Source organism: Entelurus aequoreus, linkage group LG20 (genome assembly GCF_033978785.1).
Source record: "Entelurus aequoreus isolate RoL-2023_Sb linkage group LG20, RoL_Eaeq_v1.1, whole genome shotgun sequence".
Lineage (NCBI taxonomy): Eukaryota > Metazoa > Chordata > Actinopteri > Syngnathiformes > Syngnathidae > Entelurus > Entelurus aequoreus.
Window position 1 is genome coordinate 49,870,850 of NC_084750.1, and position 19,038 is coordinate 49,889,887.

A 19,038-nucleotide genomic window follows, 5' to 3' on the forward strand; every position below is an offset into this window, starting at 1 on the left:
CTGATTATAGCGAACTTAAAAAGTCAATCGACACTCTGATCGAGGAAGTTGCTACGATCAAGGAGCAACAGAAAACCATCAGGTCCCTTGTTGTGCAGCTGGATCAGATGAGGGCTGACAATTTGGAGAAAGACAAGAAAATGGCAATTCTGGAGAACAGAGTTGCTGATATTGAGCAGTACACAAGGATCAATGATGTGATCATCACCGGACTTAGCATCAAACCCCGGTCTTACGCACGAGCAGTAGCCCCAGCGAATGGAGGGGAGCCGGCGGAGTTGGATGTTATTTCGATGGAGCGACAGGTAGCGGTCTTCATGCAGTCCAAGGATATACAACAGGACTGTAACAGCATCGAAGCATGTCACCTTTTGCCCAGGAGAGGAACAAACGACAAGCCGAGCGTAGTTCTGAGATTTGTCAACAGAAAGCACAAGATCGCGTTGCTAAAACAGGGAAGGAAGCTAAAAGGAACAAACGTATACATGAACGACCATTTGACCAAACGAAATGCTGATATAGCCCGAAAAGCACGCCAAATGAGGAGAGAGAAGAAAATTCTACAAACTTGGACTGCGAACTGTAAAGTATTCATCAAACTCAACGGCACTCCGGAGAACACCAAAGTGCTGCTGATTAGAAACATCGAAGATCTGAACGAATATGACGTATGAACTGGAATGTAAGGTAAAAGCGATTAAACACAATCATGACACACATTGACAATACGCAAGATGACACTAGCCACATAATTCAGTTGGTAAGTGAATATGACAATGTACAGTTGAAAGCATCTCAATACACTGAGCACCACCTACAAGACTTGGAACATGATATAGACCCGGACAATAATTTCCTCCTCAATATCAATGAGAACTGCTGCTACTACACCAATGAACAGTACAACCAGAATATTATTACTAAAGGCAAATTGTCCATTATCCATTTCAATAGTAGAAGCCTAAACAGGAATTTCAAGGACATCAAGGACTATTTACACACCTTTTCACAACCATTTAACATAATTGCAGTATCTGAAACTTGGATTAACAGTGAAAAAGTGACAGATTTTGAACTGGATGGTTATGATTTTATTAATATGAATAGACAAAACAAGGGGGGTGGAGGGGTGGCAATCTATGTGGATAACACCTTGAGATTTAAACGTCTGGATGATATGACAACTGTGGTTGATAACCTACTTGAATGTCTAACAATTGAAATTTGTATGGAAAAAAGTAGAAATGTCATTATTAGTTGTATATACAGATCGCCAGGTACAAGCATTGAACGTTTTACAGATTGGATGGAATGCCTGTTTTCAAAGGAGAGTAACATTAGTAAAGCTGTCTTCATTTGTGGAGACTTTAATATTGACATGTTAAATCCCAGTAAAACTAAAGATATAGATAATTTCATTGACACAATGTACAGTATGAGTCTATATCCCAAAATCACCAGACCCAGTCGAATTACGTCTCACTCTGCCACTGTAATCCACAACATATTCACTAATGATATTGAGAATAAGACCGTAAGTGGGCTATTGATCAAAGATATCACTGACCACCTCCCAGTTTTTCTGATATTTAATGGAAACTACAGGACAAAAAAACTACAAAAGCCAACCCAATACAGAAGAACGAGATCAGAGGAATCCTTTAGTTCATTTAAACATGATTTACTGGAGCAGAATTGGGATGTAATTTATGAAAATGGTGATGTTAATAGTGCTTACAATATATTCTTGAGAATATTTAGGTCATTATATGATAAAAATTGCCCAATAAAAGAATGCACCAGTAGAAGAAAATATACCAATTGTCCTTGGATCACAAAGGGATTGCAAAATGCTTGCAAAAAGAAAAACACTCTTTACAGGGAATTTATAAGATTGAAAACAAAAGAAGCAGAAAATAAATATAAAAAATATAAAAACAAATTAACTCATATTATAAGGTCAAATAAGAGAGATTATTATAAGAAATTACTAGATGATAATAAAAACAATATCAAAAGAATATGGAATTTATTAAACAGTATTATAAGAAACAGTACCTCTTCAAATAACTATCCAACGTATTTCACAAATGATGGTAAAGAAAATGATAATATTGAAGATGTGGCTAATGCCTTCAATAAATTCTTTGTAAGTATTCAATTCAATTCAATTCAATTCAATTCAATTCAATTCAATTCAATTCAATTCAATTCAATTATTTATTTATTTCGTACTTGGATGTGTACATTTCAACAACATTTCAACAATCTCACATACCTTACTGCATTCAATACACAGCCATGTCGAAAAGGAACAGGATGAAGAAAATCTTATATTTCCTGCCCCTTCGCACAAAAGAAACATTTTCTTGGTATTTCTTTGCCGGTAGTGCATTAGAACATCCAATGCAACAAATCAATACAAAACAATATATCACATATGCACACACAGGCACCCACACCCACACGCACCCACCCACCAGGGGCGTAGACTCTAGAGTAGTAAAAAAGGCTACAGGACATGTATGACCCAGTTGACAAGAAAAGTTATTGTTGCCTAAAAACTACAAGTTTGTACCCCTACCCAGTGCACACACTCATAGAAATTAATAGAACAAACAATCAATGAAAAGAATAAACAAGCAAGATAAGTTGAACAAAAAATAAATAAACAAAACAAAAACTGAAAAAATAAGGCAATCACTCAAACCAAACAAACTGAAAAAGAACAAGGCAATCATCCAAACCAAACAAACTGAAAAAGAATAAGGTAATCATTCAAACCAAACAAAACTGAATAGAACAAGGCTATCATAACAAGGTATCATTCAAACCAAACAAAGCTAAGAACAATGTGATCATTCAACCAAGGATCCATAGTGCATGTCGATAAAGAAAAAAAAAAATAAAAAAAATGAAAGGAAAGCTAGACTATACAATACCTACAGTCATGTAGGATAATGTAAGCGTTGTTTTTTTTTTGTGTGTTTATTATTATTTTTATTTTTTATTTTTTATTGTATTGTATTGGACCTGAGCTTGCAGAAAAAATCCCAGATCCACGGACAACTGGTAAAAATATGGAGGGATTGTTGGAGAGAAATCCCAATTCTATGTTTTTAAATGCAGTGGGTGAAGAAGAAGTGTTGGATATTGTAAACAAATGTAAGAACAAAATGTCCACTGACTCCAATGACATTAGTATGGCATTGGTGAAAAAGGTCATTACAGGGATATCAAAACCATTAACATATATCTGTAATTTGTCATTTCAAACTGGCGCATTTCCAAATGAAATGAAAATAGCTAAAGTTATACCTCTGTTTAAAACTGGGAGCAAACACCCCTTCACAAACTATAGACCCGTCTCTTTACTTCCACAATTCTCTAAAATATTAGAAAAACTATTCAATAACAGGTTAGATGCATTTCTAGAAAAGCATAAATTACTCTCTGACTGTCAATATGGGTTTGGATCAAACAGATCTACATCAATGGCAATAGTTGAAACAATAGAGGAAATCACAAATGCCATAGAAAAGAAACAATATGCAATGGGAATATTTATTGGTCTAAAAAAAGCATTTGACACAATTAACCATGATATATTAATCAATAAAATGGAAAAGTATGGAATCAGGGGAGTTGTATTGGATTGGCTTAAAAGTTACTTAAATAAAAGACAACAGTTTGTGAAGTTGGGGGATTGCTGTTCATCATGTTTGGATATTGCTTGTGGTGTCCCCCAGGGGTCAGTGTTGGGGCCAAAACTGTTCATCCTGTATATCAATGATATATGTAAAGTGTCTACATTATTGAAATTAGTGTTATTTGCTGATGACACTGATATTTTTTGTTCAGGGGATGACTTAAAACAATTGCAGGAAGTCATTATGGAAGACATGAGTAAACTAAAAACTTGGTTTGACTATAATAAATTGTCATTAAACCTGACTAAGACTAAGTTAATGCTGTTTGGAAAGAGGACACGTGAAACAAGGGTGCAGATACAAATAGATGGGGTGGATATTGAAAGGGTTTTTGAAATAAAATTCCTTGGAGTTACAATTGACGATCAAATTAACTGGAAATCACATATAAAACATGTACAATCCAAGCTGTCAAGAAGCATCTCAGTAATAAATAAAGCAAAGCAGGTTCTGGATCACAAATCACTCCACATTCTTTATTGTTCATTAGTTTTACCATATTCAACCTACTGTGTGGAAGTCTGGGGGAATAATTATAAAAGCTCATTAAATTCAATAACTATACTTCAGAAAAGAGCTGTACGGATCATCAACAAGGTTGGATATCTGGACCATACTCACTCACTATTCTTACAGTCAAAAATATTGAAATGTAATGATATTTTGTATCAAACTGCACAAATAATGTATAAAGCCAAAATAAATAAACTCCCAGGAAGCATACAAAAATTGTTCAGCACACGAGAGGGCGGTTATAATTTAAGGGGGAATTTAAATTTACATTTCAAAATGCTTAGTTATAGAACGACCATTAAAAGTTTTTGTATTTCAATTTGTGGAGTGAAATTATGGAATGGTTTGAATGATGAGTTAAAGCAATGTCCAAACATAAACCGGTTTAAAAGGAAGTATAAGTACATGGTATTCCAGAGGTACAGAGATGAAGAAGGGCTTTGATATTGGGTTGTTTGTGTTACAGAAGAGTGTGGGGCTGCCCATTGAGGCAGTGGTGTTGTTGTGGTGGCATCATACCATTTCCATGATCACTAGTGGTAATGATGTGGCTATGTATGGGTGTAGTGTGCATATGTATGTATATATCTATGATGTATGTACAGTATATACAAGTTCTTTAAGTTTGTACATTGAGTGAATAGGTAGTTCTGGCTCACAGTAATTTATGATTTAAAGAAAAGGGGTGGGATTAAATAAGTGTAAACTTCTTCTCACTCCTTTTCAAATATGTAAAAAAAAAGTAAGAAAAAAAAGAAAAAGAAAAAGAAAGTCCAATGCTCATTTGTTTTTGTTTTTTATTCTCCATTGTTTTTCATTTTGTTATAATGGCTGTTAAGGCTATAGCACTGTATTGGATCAGGCTTGCTCTTGTTTTTATGCATATTTGAAATAAAAATATATCAATCAATCAATCAATCAATGCGTTTGGGCCTGCCAGGTCTGTCCGGCATCCTCCCCAACCATCGCAGCCAACTCACCACCAGGTGGTGATCGGTAGAAAGCTCCGCCCCTCTCTTTACCCGAGTGTCCAAAACATGAGGCCGCAAATCCGATGACACAACTACAAAGTCGATCATGGAACTGCGGCCCAGGGTGTCCTGGTGCCAAGTGCACATATGGACACCCTTATGCTTGAACATGGTGTTCGTTATGGACAATCCGTGACGGGCACAAAAGTCCAATAACAAAACACCACTCGGGTTCAGATCCGGGCGGCCATTCTTACCAATCAAACCTCTCCAGGTTTCACTGTCGTTGCCAATATGAGCGTTGAAGTCCCCCAGTAGAACGAGGGAATCACCCGGGGGAGCACCCTCAAGTACTCCCTCGAGTGAATCCAAAAAGGGTGGGTACTCTGAGCTGCTGTTTGGCGCGTAAGCGCAAACAACAGTCAGGACCCGTCCCCCCACCTGAAGGCGGAGGGAAGCTACCCTCTCGTCCACCGCGTTGAACTCCAACATGCAGGTTCTGAGCCGGGGGGCAACAAGAATTGCCACCCCAGCCCGTCGTCTCTCACTGCCGGCAACGCCAGAGTGGAAGAGAGTCCATCCCCTCTCGAGAGAACTGGTTCTGGAGCCCTTGCTGTGCGTCGAAGTGAGTCCGACTATATTTAGCCGGAACTTCTCCACCTCGCGCACTAGCTCAGGCTCCTTCCCCCCCAGCGAGGTGACGTTCCACGTCCCAAGAGCTAGCTTCTGTAGCCGAGGATCGGACCGCCAAGTGCCCTGCCTTCGGCTGCCGCCCAGCTCACATTGCACCCGACCTCTATGGCCCCTGCTATGGGTGGTGAGCCCATTGGAGGGGGGACCCACGTTGCCTCTTCGGGCTGTGCCCGGCCGGGCCCCATGGGGACAGGCCCGGCCACCAGGCGCTCGCCGTCGTGCCCCAACTCCGGGCCTGGCTCCAGAGGGGGGCCCCGGTGACCCGCGTCCGGGCGAGGGAAATCTGAGTCTCGGTTCTTGTATTTCCATAGAAGTCTTCGAGCTGCTCTTTGTCTGATCCCTCACCTCTATATATATATATATATATATATATATATATATATATATATATATATATATATATATATATATATATATATATATATATATATATATATATATATATATATATATATATATATATATATATATATATATATATATATATATTGGCCCACATGTATAATATCAATATCAATGCTTATGTTGTCCATGGAAAGAAGTTAGTAAGAAGCAAAAGAAAAACAACCAACCATGGATGACAAAAGGACTGAAAAATGCTTGTCACAAAAAAAAAAGGGGGTGGGGGGGTACTAGGATGACATTAGACTGTACAACTCCTCTCTGGGGGGGAGGGGGGTACTAGGATGACATTAGAATGTACAACTCCTCTCTGGGGGAAAGGGGGGTACTAGGATGACATTAGACTGTACAACTCCTCTCTGGGAGGGAGGGGGGTACTAGGATGACATTAGACCAGGGGTCACCAACCTTTTTGAAACCAAGAGCTACTTCTTGGGTACTGATTAATGCGAAGGGCTACCAGTTAGATACACACTTAAATAAATTGCCAGAAATAGCCAATTTGCTCAATTTACCTTTAACTCTATGTTATTATTAATAATTAATGATATTTATCTTTGTGGGAACACTGATCATCTTAATGATTTCTCACAATAAATATATATAGAAACAGATGAATATCAATATGCAACACTTTATTTTTATATTTTCTCTCAGTGCACATTTTTCAAATTGACCATTTTCAAATGATCACTTTTAAGACAATCTTGTGAAATCACAATATCCCATTTTAACTAGCTAGCCACTAACATTTTTGAACAAATCATGAATTACTTTGCACCATGTTTGTACAAATAATAACTCATGTAAAATACAAAAGTCAACTTTCAAATTTTTAAATAAATCATGTCACACTTTGAACTGGACACCAAATCTGTTAGTGAAGACCAAGTCTTTAAAATATTTTCTTGTATTTTTAAAAAAAATTTGAGTTTTGTTTCTCTAAGAATTAAAAATGTCGAGCAAAGCGAGACCAGCTTGCTAGTAAATAAATAACATTTAAAAAATAGAGGCAGCTCACTGGTAAGTGCTTGTCAAGTGTTTTGCTTTTTTCACTGTGCTTATCCCACACTTGAAGGGATGTACCAATGCTGAATGTGGCTTCTGGATTTCACTCAAAAGACCAGACCGGAGTTACTTTTTTCCTTTTATTTTCCTTTAGTTTGCAACAGTTTTTCCAACGAAGAAACAGCTTCTTTTTTCTTCTTTAGTCTTTTTAGCAGTCTTTAGCAGTGTTAGTAGACTTTAGTTTCTTTAGCTGTCATTAGCTGTCTTTAGTAGCCTTTAGCTTCTTCAGTAGGTGAAAAACCTTTAAGGACAAAACACCACAAGATTAACATGCTGTAAAAAATCAATCAATTATCAATCCCATAATTTACAATTATTAATTAGGCTATCAAACACTTAACAATTAAACAAGTGCAAGAAAATGGATTAATATTTTCCCTTTAAGTTAATTCAGATTTGAAATAAATAGTCTCAACATAAATGCACCAAGATACATATAAAATACATTTAACAGCAGAAACACAATAGATAAATGCAGCAGAAAACCCAATATGCAAATACATAAATACATAACCAATTAACCAGCTATTTTAGATACATATTTCAAATCCATATCCAATATATTATTAATTTAGCAGTGAAACACTCAATCTTAAACGCTGTCTACTGGTAGAAAAATAACCATTTTCTATGCCCTCACCAGCAGCCAATGATCCAACACAGTTAAATCCAACACTTTAAGTTGAGCGACTTCACCCTCCTGATGAAGCAAACTGCTACTAGGATGACATTAGACTGTACAACTCCTCTCTGGGGGGGAGGGGGGTACTAGGATGACATTAGACTGTACAACTCCTCTCTGGGGGGGAGGGGGGTACTAGGATGACATTAGACTGTACAACTCCTCTCTGGGGGGGGGGGGCGGGGGGGGGGGTGTATTCGGATGACATTAGACTGTACAACTACTCTCTGGGAGGGAGGGGGGATACTGGGATGACATTAGACTGTACAACTCCTTTCTGGGAGGGAGGGGGGGTACTAGGATGACAATAGACTGTACAACTACTCTCTAGGAGGGAGGGAGGATACTGGGATGACAGACTGTACAACTCCTCTCTGGGACGGAGGGGGGGTACTAGGATGACATTAGACTGTACAACTCCTCTCTGGGGGGGAAGGGGGTACTAGGATGACATTAGACTGTGCAACTCCTCTCTGGGAGGGAGGGGGGTACTAGGATGACATTAGACTCTTTGGGGAGAGGGGGAGTACAAAGATCACATTAGACTGTACAACTCCTCTCTGGGGGGTAGGGGGGTACTAGGATTAAGGCTGAAACGACGCGTCGACATAGTCGACGTCATCGGTTACGTAAATACGTCGATGCCGTCTTTGTGCGTCGACGCGTTGCATATTTACGTCACACTACCGTCATGGCGTAGTGCAAAGCAGACGGTGCGAGCGAGGGGGAAAAAGCACGCCAAAAGTCGTCAAAAGTGTGGGAGTATTTCAATAAACGGCCTAATAATGTTGTTGTATGCACACTGTGTCGAGCGGAAATGGCCTATCATAGCAGCACAACGGCTATGAACGAACATTTGAAAAGAAAACCATCAACTAGTCAATCGTCCGCGTTAGCATACGTTGTCATCATTACACAAAAACATGAATGTGTCATTTGTATCTGCTAGGGGTATAACGGTACGTGTTTTGTATTGAACCGTTTCGGTACGGGGCTTTCGGTTCGGTACGGGGGTGTACCGAACGAGTTTCTAAGCTAAAGCTAACTTTAGCTGCTAAAGTCTTAACAAGCTACTTTGCTCCTTCTGCCTCTGTCTCAGCACGCAGCATTGTCCCACCCACACAACCATCTGATTGGTACACACAAAGCATTATCAGCCAATCAGCAGTGCGTATTCAGAGCGCATGTAGTCAGCGCTTCAGCGTGGAGCAGATAGGTGTTTAGCAGGTGTGCATCAGGCAGCGGACTCTCCCCAAATGATAATAAACACCTCCCAGTCAACTACTAGTAACATCACTATGAGCCCGTTGACCTTCTAGAACCTTCAACTGCAGCTCAGCTCGCTCGCAGTCCTGGCTTGAGGTGAAGGCTAATTAGCTCTCAGTTCCAGCCACATCGACCCCTTCTGAGCGCCTATTTTCAGCTGCTGGGAATATTGTAAACAAGAAAAGAAGCAGAGCATGTAGACATGCTAACCTTTCTTCATTACAACTGTTAGTCACTCACTGGAATGAGTAGAATTGCTTATTGTGTACTCTGTTGGACTGGATGTTTATTTTGCACATTTTAAAAGCAATACTTAATGTTTACAGCGCTCCAGAATATTTAGATTGGCACCTTTTTGTATTGGATGTTTATCTTTATTTTTGCACATTTTAAAGCAAAATAAGCAATACTTTTACTTTTGATATGCTTATACTATTGCAGAATATTAAGATTTGCACTGGATGTTTACTTTTATATTTGCACATTAAAAAGCAAATAAGCGACTTTTAATTTTGTTAAATGTTAAAAGTTTTAAATGTTTACATTGTTACAGAATATTTTGTCATGTTGTTGTCAATGTTGACTGAGTGGCCATACTTCTTTTTTTTTGTAAATAAAAGCCATGCCTTTTAAAAAAACTGGCCTACTTTTATTTTTTCATCTTCATTTTAAATAAAATAAAATAAAAAATAATCGGTAAAAGGAAAAATAATCTATAGATTAATCGAAAAAAATAATTTATAGATTAACAGATTAATCGAAAAAATAATCTATAGATTAATCGATAGAAAAATAATCGTTAGCTGCAGCCTTAACTAGGATGACATTAGACTGGACAACTCCTCTCTGGGAGAGAGAGGGGGGGGGGGGGGTACTAGGATGACATTAGACTCTCTGGGGGGCAGGGGGGGTACTCGGATGACATCAGACTGTACAACTCCTCTCTGGGGGGGAGGGGGGTACTAGGATGACATTAGACTGTACAACTCCTCTCATAATAACCATAATTTACAAATAAATTATTTAAAATTCCTACATTGTGAATTCCTGGATTTTTTTTCACATTCTGTCTCTTACAGTTGAAGTGAACCTATGATGAAAATTACAGACCTCTGTCATCATTTTAAGTGGGAGAACTTGCACAATCGGTGGCTGACTAAATACTTTTTTGCCCCACTGTATATATGGTGTATCGTGACATGGCCTAAACATATCCACATATATATGGTGTATCGTGACATGGACTAAACATATCCACATATATATGGTGTATGGTGACATGGCCTAAACATATCCACATATATATGGTGTATCGTGACATGGACTAAACGTATCCACATATATATGGTGTATCGTGACATGGACTAAACATATCCACATATATATGGTGTATCGTGACATGGCCTAAACATATCCACATATATATGGTGTATCGTGACATGGCCTAAACATATCCACATATATATGGTGTATCGTGACATGGACTAAACATATCCACATATATATGGTGTATCCTGACATGGACTAAACATATCCACATATATATGGTGTATCGTGACATGGACTAAACTAATCCACATATATATGGTGTATCGTGACATGGACTAAACATATCCACATATATATGGTGTATCGTGACATGGACTAAACATATCCACATATATATGGTGTATCGTGACATGGACTAAACATATCCACATATATATGGTGTATCGTGACATGGACTAAACATATCCACATATATATGGTGTATCGTGACATGGCCTAAACATATCCACATATATATGGTGTATCGTGACATGGCCTAAACATATCCATATATATATGGTGTATCGTGACATGGCCTAAACATATCCACATATATATGGTGTATCGTGACATGGACTAAACATATCCACATATATATGGTGTATCGTGACATGGACTAAACATATCCACATATTAATAAAAGGCCATATTGCCCAGCCCTAGCTAGAATGTGATTTTTTTTTAAATATATTCACCCTCATGTCTTTTATAATGATTGTGAACGATAGAAAAATTCCCCCAAAAAGTGCAGTTCCCCTCTAAATTGCAATGATTAGATTTAAGACTTGAAGTGTATGAGCATGAAGTGATGAAGCCTACTTGGATGAGTCTTCTAAGACAAAGTGAACAGTCCAGTTGTGATGGATTGAGAATAAAATGATATGTGCTTACTTGGACTGTGATGAAGCTGTGAGGACTCAGGTGCTTTGTCTTCATGCTCTTCAGTCTTCACAGAGACAACAGTCAGTGGAAACTTGCTGACATCATCCTCCTCCTGCCCTACAACACACTCTCCCTCCTCTTTCATGTGGGGGGGCTGTGGATCCTCCTCCTCCTCCTCTTTAATGTGGGTGGGCTGTGGATCCTCGTCTTCCTCTTTAATGTTGGTGGGCTGTGGATCATCCTCTTCATCTTTAATGTGGGTGGGCTGTGGATCCTCCTCTTCCTTTTTAATGTGGGTGGGCTGTGGATCCTCCTCTTCCTCTTTAATGTGAAGGGGCTGCTGGACGTCTGTTGGGTAAATAAGTAAATAAGATAAAGAGAGAATAAAAATAGTTTTGGACTGACACTGTTAACACAATGACATTATTTGTTTTTTTTCGTGTGTTGTGTTAAAAATGTGTAGCAAAACAAAGCAGCATTGATTGAGGCATTCTTTACTTTACACTCACTGATATAAAGTGTGTAAATATTTTATTCTGTATACGGTCTATGACACCTAAACTTTATCTCTAAACTTAACCATAATTTGTGGTGTAGAATGACGTCTGGAACTCAAGATAGTTCCACATGTCTGGGAACGCCACCAACAGATAATCCCTGATATTACTCAACAAATCTTTAGGGATCTATTCCGTTTCATAATTATATTTTTTTCTCGTATCTGCTTTTTGCAGGAAGATCTAGGCTAGGGGTGTTTAAACTAATTTTAGATGAGGTGGCCACATGGAGGAAGATGTACTCCAAGTTGGCCGGACTGGTAAAATCACGGCAAGATAACTTAAAAATAAAGACAACTGCAGATGTTTTTCTTTGTTTAAAAATAGAACTAACACATTCTGAAAATGTAAAAATCATAATGTTGTTTTTTTACATAAAATTATAATGTTTATAACAATAATGTTGGTGTTGGAGGAGTTGTGAATGACTGAAATATGAAATATGTGCTGCAGTCTGCAGGTGTACCTAATGTTGTGGCCCAGCAGTCATTCACAACTCCTCCAACACGAACATTATTGTTTTTGCACTTTTTGGCTTCTTATTAAATAACTTTTTTAAATAGATTCAATCTTGCACGTGGAAAGTTTAAGTGTGGGCTTTAGTTGATATAACACTCCCGTCAGGGGGTGCATTATCCACCAGGAGGCGGGATTACTGCGAGCCTCAGCCAGTGCATCTTCGCAGCCGTTTTATGATTGCTCAGCACAAGAAATACGTTACACACATACAGTTGTTGACAAAATACACTGTACATTATATACCTCAGCTAACTAAACTATGGAAATGTACAATATAATTCATACAGCAATACGATCTCACTGCACAGCAGGCCAGCAGTTAGCCGGTCATTGCGCAATCCACGGTGAGGCTCAACGCAGTGACGTGCCTCAACTGGCTGCTGATCACAGCAAGTCTCTTCTCAGTATTTGAACGGCAAATGTGAAAATTCAGCGATTTTGAATAAAAATAATCTAAAACTGGTGAAGTTAAATGGAAAATAACTTTATAGTATAATCACTGATAGTATAATCACTGAATACATATAACAATTTAATTTTTTTTTTTTTCTTTTTAAATTTTTTTTCTTTCCATGATGGCAGGTGAGGCGAAGCTGCCATCCCTTATCAGTGAACAGATAAAATACTTTTTGGACACCAATTTTATTCTGTCACCTTTTCAGTCAGGTTTTGGCAGAAAACACAGTACTGTTACTGCTGCTATGAAGTTTATAAATGATGTAACTGAAGCTCTTGACAAGAAGCAGTGCTGTCTGTCCCTCTTTATTGACTTTTCATAGGCATTTGATACTGTTGATCATCCATCCATCCATCCATCTTCAACCGCTTATCCGGAATCGGGTCACGGGGACAGCAGCTCCAGCAAAGACCCCCAGACTTCCCTCTCCAGAGCAACATTTGCGACTTCCTCCTGGGGAATCCCGAAGCGTTCCCAGGCCAGAGAGGAGATGTAATCCCCCCATCTGGTCCTTGGCCTGCCGGGGGGCCTCCTCCCAGTGGGACGTGCAACGAGGACCTCCCTAGGGAGACGCTCGTGAGGCATCCGCACGAGATGCCCGAACCACCTAAGCTGGCTCCTTTCCAAGCGAAGGAGCAGCGGCTCTACTCCGAGTCTCTCTCGGGTGACTGCACTTCTCACCCTATCTCTAAGGGAGATGCCAGCCACCCTTCTGAGGAAACTCATTTCGGCCGCTTGTATCCGCGATCTTATTCTTTCGGTCATTACCCACACTTCATGACCATAGGTGAGAGTAGGAATGTAGATAGCTCGGTAGACCGAGAGCTTTGCCTTCTGGCTCAGCTCCCGTTTCGTCACAACAGTGCGGCAGAGAGACTGCAATACTGCCCCAGCTGCTCCGATTCTCCGGCTGATTTCCTTCTCCATCTTTCCCTCACTCGTGAACAAGACCCCGAGATACTTAAACTCCTCCACCTGGGACAGAGTCCTGTCCCCTACCCGGACTGTACAAACCATCGGTTTCCTGCTGAGAACCATGGCCTCAGATTTGGAGATGCTGATCCTCATTCCAGCCGCTGAACACTCGGCTGCGAACCGATCCAGTGAGAGCTGAAGGTCACGAACCGAAGGTGCCATCAGGACCACATCATCTGCAAACAGCAGTGACGCAACCTTTAGCCCCCCGAGACGTATACCCTCTCCGCCATGGCCACGACTCCGCCTAGAAATCCTGTCCATGAAAATCACAAACAGGATAGGTGACAGAGCGCAGCCCTGGCGGAGACCAACCCCCACTGGAAACGGATCCGACTTACATCCTAGCACCCGGACACAACTCTCGCTTTGGTTGTACAGAGATTGGATGGCCCTTAGCAGGGTTCCCCTCACTCCGTACTCCCTCAGCACCTCCCACAAGATCTCCCGTGGGACGCGGTCATACGCCTTCTCCAAATCCACAAAACACATGTAGACTGGATAGGCATACTCCCAGGCCCTCTCCAGGATCCCCGCAAGCGTAAAGAGTTGGTCAGTTGTTCCACGACCAGGACGGAATCCACATTGCTCCTCTTGAATCTGAGGTTCGACTATCGGCCGGACCCTCCTTTCCAGTACCTTGGCATAAACTTTCCCAGGGAGGCTGAGTAGTGTGATACCCCTGTAATTAGCACACACCCTCTGGTCCCCCTTTTTGAAAAGGGGAACCACCACCCCAGTCTGCCACTCCCTCGGCACTGTCCCAGACTTCCACGCAATGTTGAAAAGGCGTATCAACCAAGACAGCCCATCAACACCCAGAGCCTTCAGCATTTCTGGACGGATCTCGTCAACCCCCGGAGCTTTGCCACTGTGGAGTTGTCTAACTACCTCAGTGACTTCACCCCGAGAGATCGACGTCGATCCCCCATCATCCTCAGGCCCTGCTCCTATCAGGGAGGGTGTGTCTGATGTATTTGGGTTCAGGAGTTCCTCAAAGTGCTCTTTCCAACGCCCTACGACTTCCTCACTTGAAGTCAGCAAAGTCCCATCCTTGCCGTACACAGCTTGGCTGGTTCCCTGCTTCCCCCTCCTGAGGTGCCGTATGGTCTTCCAGAACAGCTTTGGTGCCGCCCGATAGTCCTTCTCCATGGATTCCCCGAACTGCTCCCACACCCTCTGCTTAGCCTCGTCCACAGCCACGGCCGCTGCCCTTCGGGCCCGTCGGTACCTTGCAACTGCCTCCGGAGTCCCCTGGGATAACATACCCCGGTAGGACTCCTTCTTCAGTCGGACGGCTTCCCTGACCACCACTGTCCACCAGGGTGTTCGAGGGTTACCGCCCCTTGAGGCACCTAAGACCTTCTGGCCACAGCTCGCAGCTGCAGCTTTAGCAATAGAGGCTTTGAACATTGCCCATTCCTGTTCAATGTCCCCAACCTCCACAGGGATGGCAGAGAAGTCCCGCCGGAGGTGGGAGTTGAAGTCCTTCCGGACAGAGGACTCCTCCAAACGTTCCCAGTTCACCCGCACTACACGCTTGGGTTTGCCAGGTCTGTCCAGAGGTTTCCCCCGCCATCTAACCCAACTCACCACCAGATGGTGATCAGTTGACAGTTCAGCCCCTCTCTTCACCCGAGTGTCCAAAACATACGGCCTCAGATCAGCTGATACGATTACAAAATCGATCATTGATCTTTGGCCTAGGGTGCTCTGGTACCAGGTACACCTATGAGCATCCTTATGCTTGAACAAGGTGTTTGTTATCGCAAGTCCGTGACTAGCACAGAAGTCCAATAACAATCCACCACTCAGGTTCAGATCAGGGAGACCGTTCCTCCCAATCACGCCAGTCCAAGTATCACTGTCATTGCCCACGTGCGCGTTGAAGTCCCCCAGCAAGACTATGGAATCCCCTGCCGGCGCCCCATACAGGACCCCATGCAAGGTATCCAAGAAGGCTGAATACTCTGAACTCCTGTTTGGTGTGTATGCACAAACAACAGTCAGAGTTTTCCCCCCTCCAACCCTAAGGCGAAGGGAGGCGACCCTCTTGTCCACTGGGGTGAACTCCAACGTACAGGCACTCAGCCGGGGACTCGTGAGTATCCCCACACCCGCCTGTGCCCTCACGCCCTGAGCAACTCCAGAAGTGAACAAGGTCCATCCCTTGTCCAGGAGTGTGGTTTCAGAGCCCTTGCTATGCGTAGAGGTAAGCCCCACCAGATCCAACCGGTAGCGCTCCACCTCTCGCACCAGCTCAGGCTCCTTCCCCACCAGCGTAGAGACGTTCCACGTCCCGAAAGTCAGCCTCTGCTGCCCCGAATTGGTCCGTCTGGAGCCTCCACTTTCACTGCCATCCACTTGGCAGCGCACCCGACCCCACTGGTTCCGACCGCGGGTGGTGGGCCCACGTGGCAGAGAAGATGGTGTGACCACGTAGCTTCTTCGGGCTGTGCCCGGCCGGGCTCCATGGCAAGCCCGGCCACCAGGCGCTCGCTGACGAGCCCTACCTCCGGGCCTAGCTCCGGAGGAGGTCCCCGGGCTTCCTCCGGGCCGGGTAACGCATCCTCTTTTAGTGTAGTTCATAGGGGGTATCGTAACCCTGATGGGGGGGGCATTCGGGTACTACACCTTGCCCAAGGGTGACCCGGAACTATGTAAGGCAGGGGCGTTCAACTCCCTGAGGCTTAATACAAGCCCACATACCTATTGATCCTGTTGATCATGTCATTTTAATCAAACGTCTTTCAGCTATTGCTTTTTCTCAGCAAGCAGTTGGATGGTTTGCAAATGACCTCACAAGTAGAACTCAGGCTGTTCAGATAGAAGGTTCCTTCTCGGACGTACTGCAAGTGGAAAAGGGTGTCCCTCAAGGTTCTGTGTTGGGTCCTTTATTAATTAATAATTAATCATCTTGGACAGAATATTCCGAACTCAACTTTCCATTCCTACACTGATGATACTGTCATATACTGCACAGCACCCACTCCTGCTGAGGCCTTTAAATATCTACAACATGCATTTGACAGAGTACAAGAACAACTTTGCTATCTTCAACTGCTTTTAAATGCAGAGAAAACAAAGTGTATGTTCTTTACCACATCAAAAACTGTAAGATCAGCACTGTGTGACAACATTTGAACAAGAAATGGGCAACAAATTGTGTTAGTATCTGCTTTTAAATATTTAGGATTTTTAATTGATGACCACTTGAGTTTTAAGGAGCACATCCAGTACGTTGTAAAAAAAAAACTGAAACTTTTACTGGGATTTATTATAGAAACAAGTCTTGCTTTTCTTTTACCGTGAAACAGAAATTGGTGGAAACAACCTTTTTACCCGTTATTGACTATGGAGATGTGTTGTACATGAATGCTACTGCTGGTTGTCTCCACAAGCTGGATAGTGTGTACCACGGTGCACTGAGATTCATCACCAACTTACTCACCATTGTGTGTTTTACTCAATGGTTAACTTACTCACCCTTGTGTGTTATACTCAATGGTTAACTTTCTCACCATTGTGTGTTATACTCAATGGTTAACTGGACATCTTTATGTGCTGGACGCCTCAATCATTGGTATGTGTTCATCTACAAAACCATTCTGGGTATCACCCCATCTTATCTGTCTTGTCTTTTAACAAAGAAACAAGGAAGTCACAATCTTCTTTCAATGAATGTTCTGCAATTTGTCGTCCCCAAAGTAAGAACTGAACTGGGCAAGAAAGCATTTAGGTTTTCAGCAGCGAAGGCTTGGAATAACCTACAATCCAATATTCAACTTCAAACCCTTGTTACATTGAATGAGTTTAAAGCTTCTGTGAAAGGATTGCAGTCTACCTTGTCTGTATGCACATGTGTTATGTCAGCAAGTTTTAATGTTGTACATGTCATGTTTTATGTGTTGTTTACTGTTTTTAATGTAACCTTGCTGCTGCCCTCTTGGCCAGGTCTCCCTTGGAAAAGAGATATTTGATCTCAATGGGATTTGTACCTGGTTAAATAAAGAAAAAAAAAGAAATAAAGAAAAAACAACAGCTGTTTATTTGAAGTCTTAAAGAAGTCAACTATGTGTGCAGTGCAAGGTGAAATGCAGTTATGTCATCTTCTTGTCAATAACACACACATCAATCTTTTGTGTGTTGTTGCTTCCTTATTTGTCATTATTCAAAGCTGATGTTAATGTGTAGCAGCGGCAGCTGAACTCAATGTGACAACGTGTCATAGTTACGTCAGTCAGCTGGAATTAAAAATACAAATAGTTGTGTCATTAGTCCAGAATCTTCACGGTCCTCATGGACGACATAATTAGGAACCAGTACTAAAAAAATGGTACTTGGTATTGAAAGATATATATATATCTTCATATATCCATATTTTGTGTTACTTATTAATTTTCATAGTCATATTACATATAGCTAATGTTCCATATTGTACTCTTTGCTTTTCTTTTCATCCCATGACAAAGTGCTCGCACTTGGGCCGGCCTTGAAGTAGAAGGCAGAGAGGAGGAATTCCTCCTTCCTGTGCTTCCCAGGCCGACTCAAGATAAGAGACAATGAGCATGTGTTTGAGGTGAGACAAGTGAGGGCGGGGGGAGATATTGAAGAGGAGAGTGCTTTCCGGGAAGTTTTCAGATCAACTTGGGCTACGCATTTGTATGTGTTGTTCGAGGCTGGTCTCTATTCTCAAATATTTGACAATAAAATACAAGGTAACTATGCTGTGCCTGGTGTATATTCGAGATCAGTTTATGTGTCAATCTAAGGAACTTGGGACTGACCAGCGTTTTACATCCCACTTGGAGGAACATCTGGTCAAACGCAACAGTATACATCCCTAATCTTCACCACTAAACCTTTGAAATATGCTGACATATGTGCTGCTAAAGGTAAATAAACAGTAGCCATATTGAATGTTTACCTTCATTTGACCACGCTAGGTAAGGAGGACGGCCTCTAGGTCACATGGTTACACCCCAGCAATTACATTGTTGATGATTGATGAGCATTCATTTTTAAATGGTGGTGT

General features: G+C 41.6%; 2 protein-coding genes across 8 annotated transcripts in view; one reads left to right on the forward strand and one right to left on the reverse strand.

Moving 5' to 3' along the window:
* The window catches only part of LOC133636326 (zinc finger protein 568-like), a 448,159-nt gene that overhangs the window by 296,696 nt on the left and 132,425 nt on the right, over positions 1-19,038 (reverse strand). For 3 of the 4 annotated variants that reach the window (XM_062030236.1, XM_062030235.1, XM_062030234.1), the window contains exon 4: positions 11,505-11,843. The exons of the other annotated variant lie outside the window; for it this stretch is intronic. In XM_062030236.1, the coding sequence (XP_061886220.1) occupies positions 11,505-11,843 (339 nt within the window). The remainder of the gene's footprint in view (positions 1-11,504; positions 11,844-19,038) is intronic. 4 annotated transcript variants of the gene reach the window in all.
* The window catches only part of LOC133636336 (gastrula zinc finger protein XlCGF57.1-like), a 297,128-nt gene that overhangs the window by 113,669 nt on the left and 164,421 nt on the right, over positions 1-19,038 (forward strand). The gene's annotated exons all lie outside the window — the stretch shown is intronic.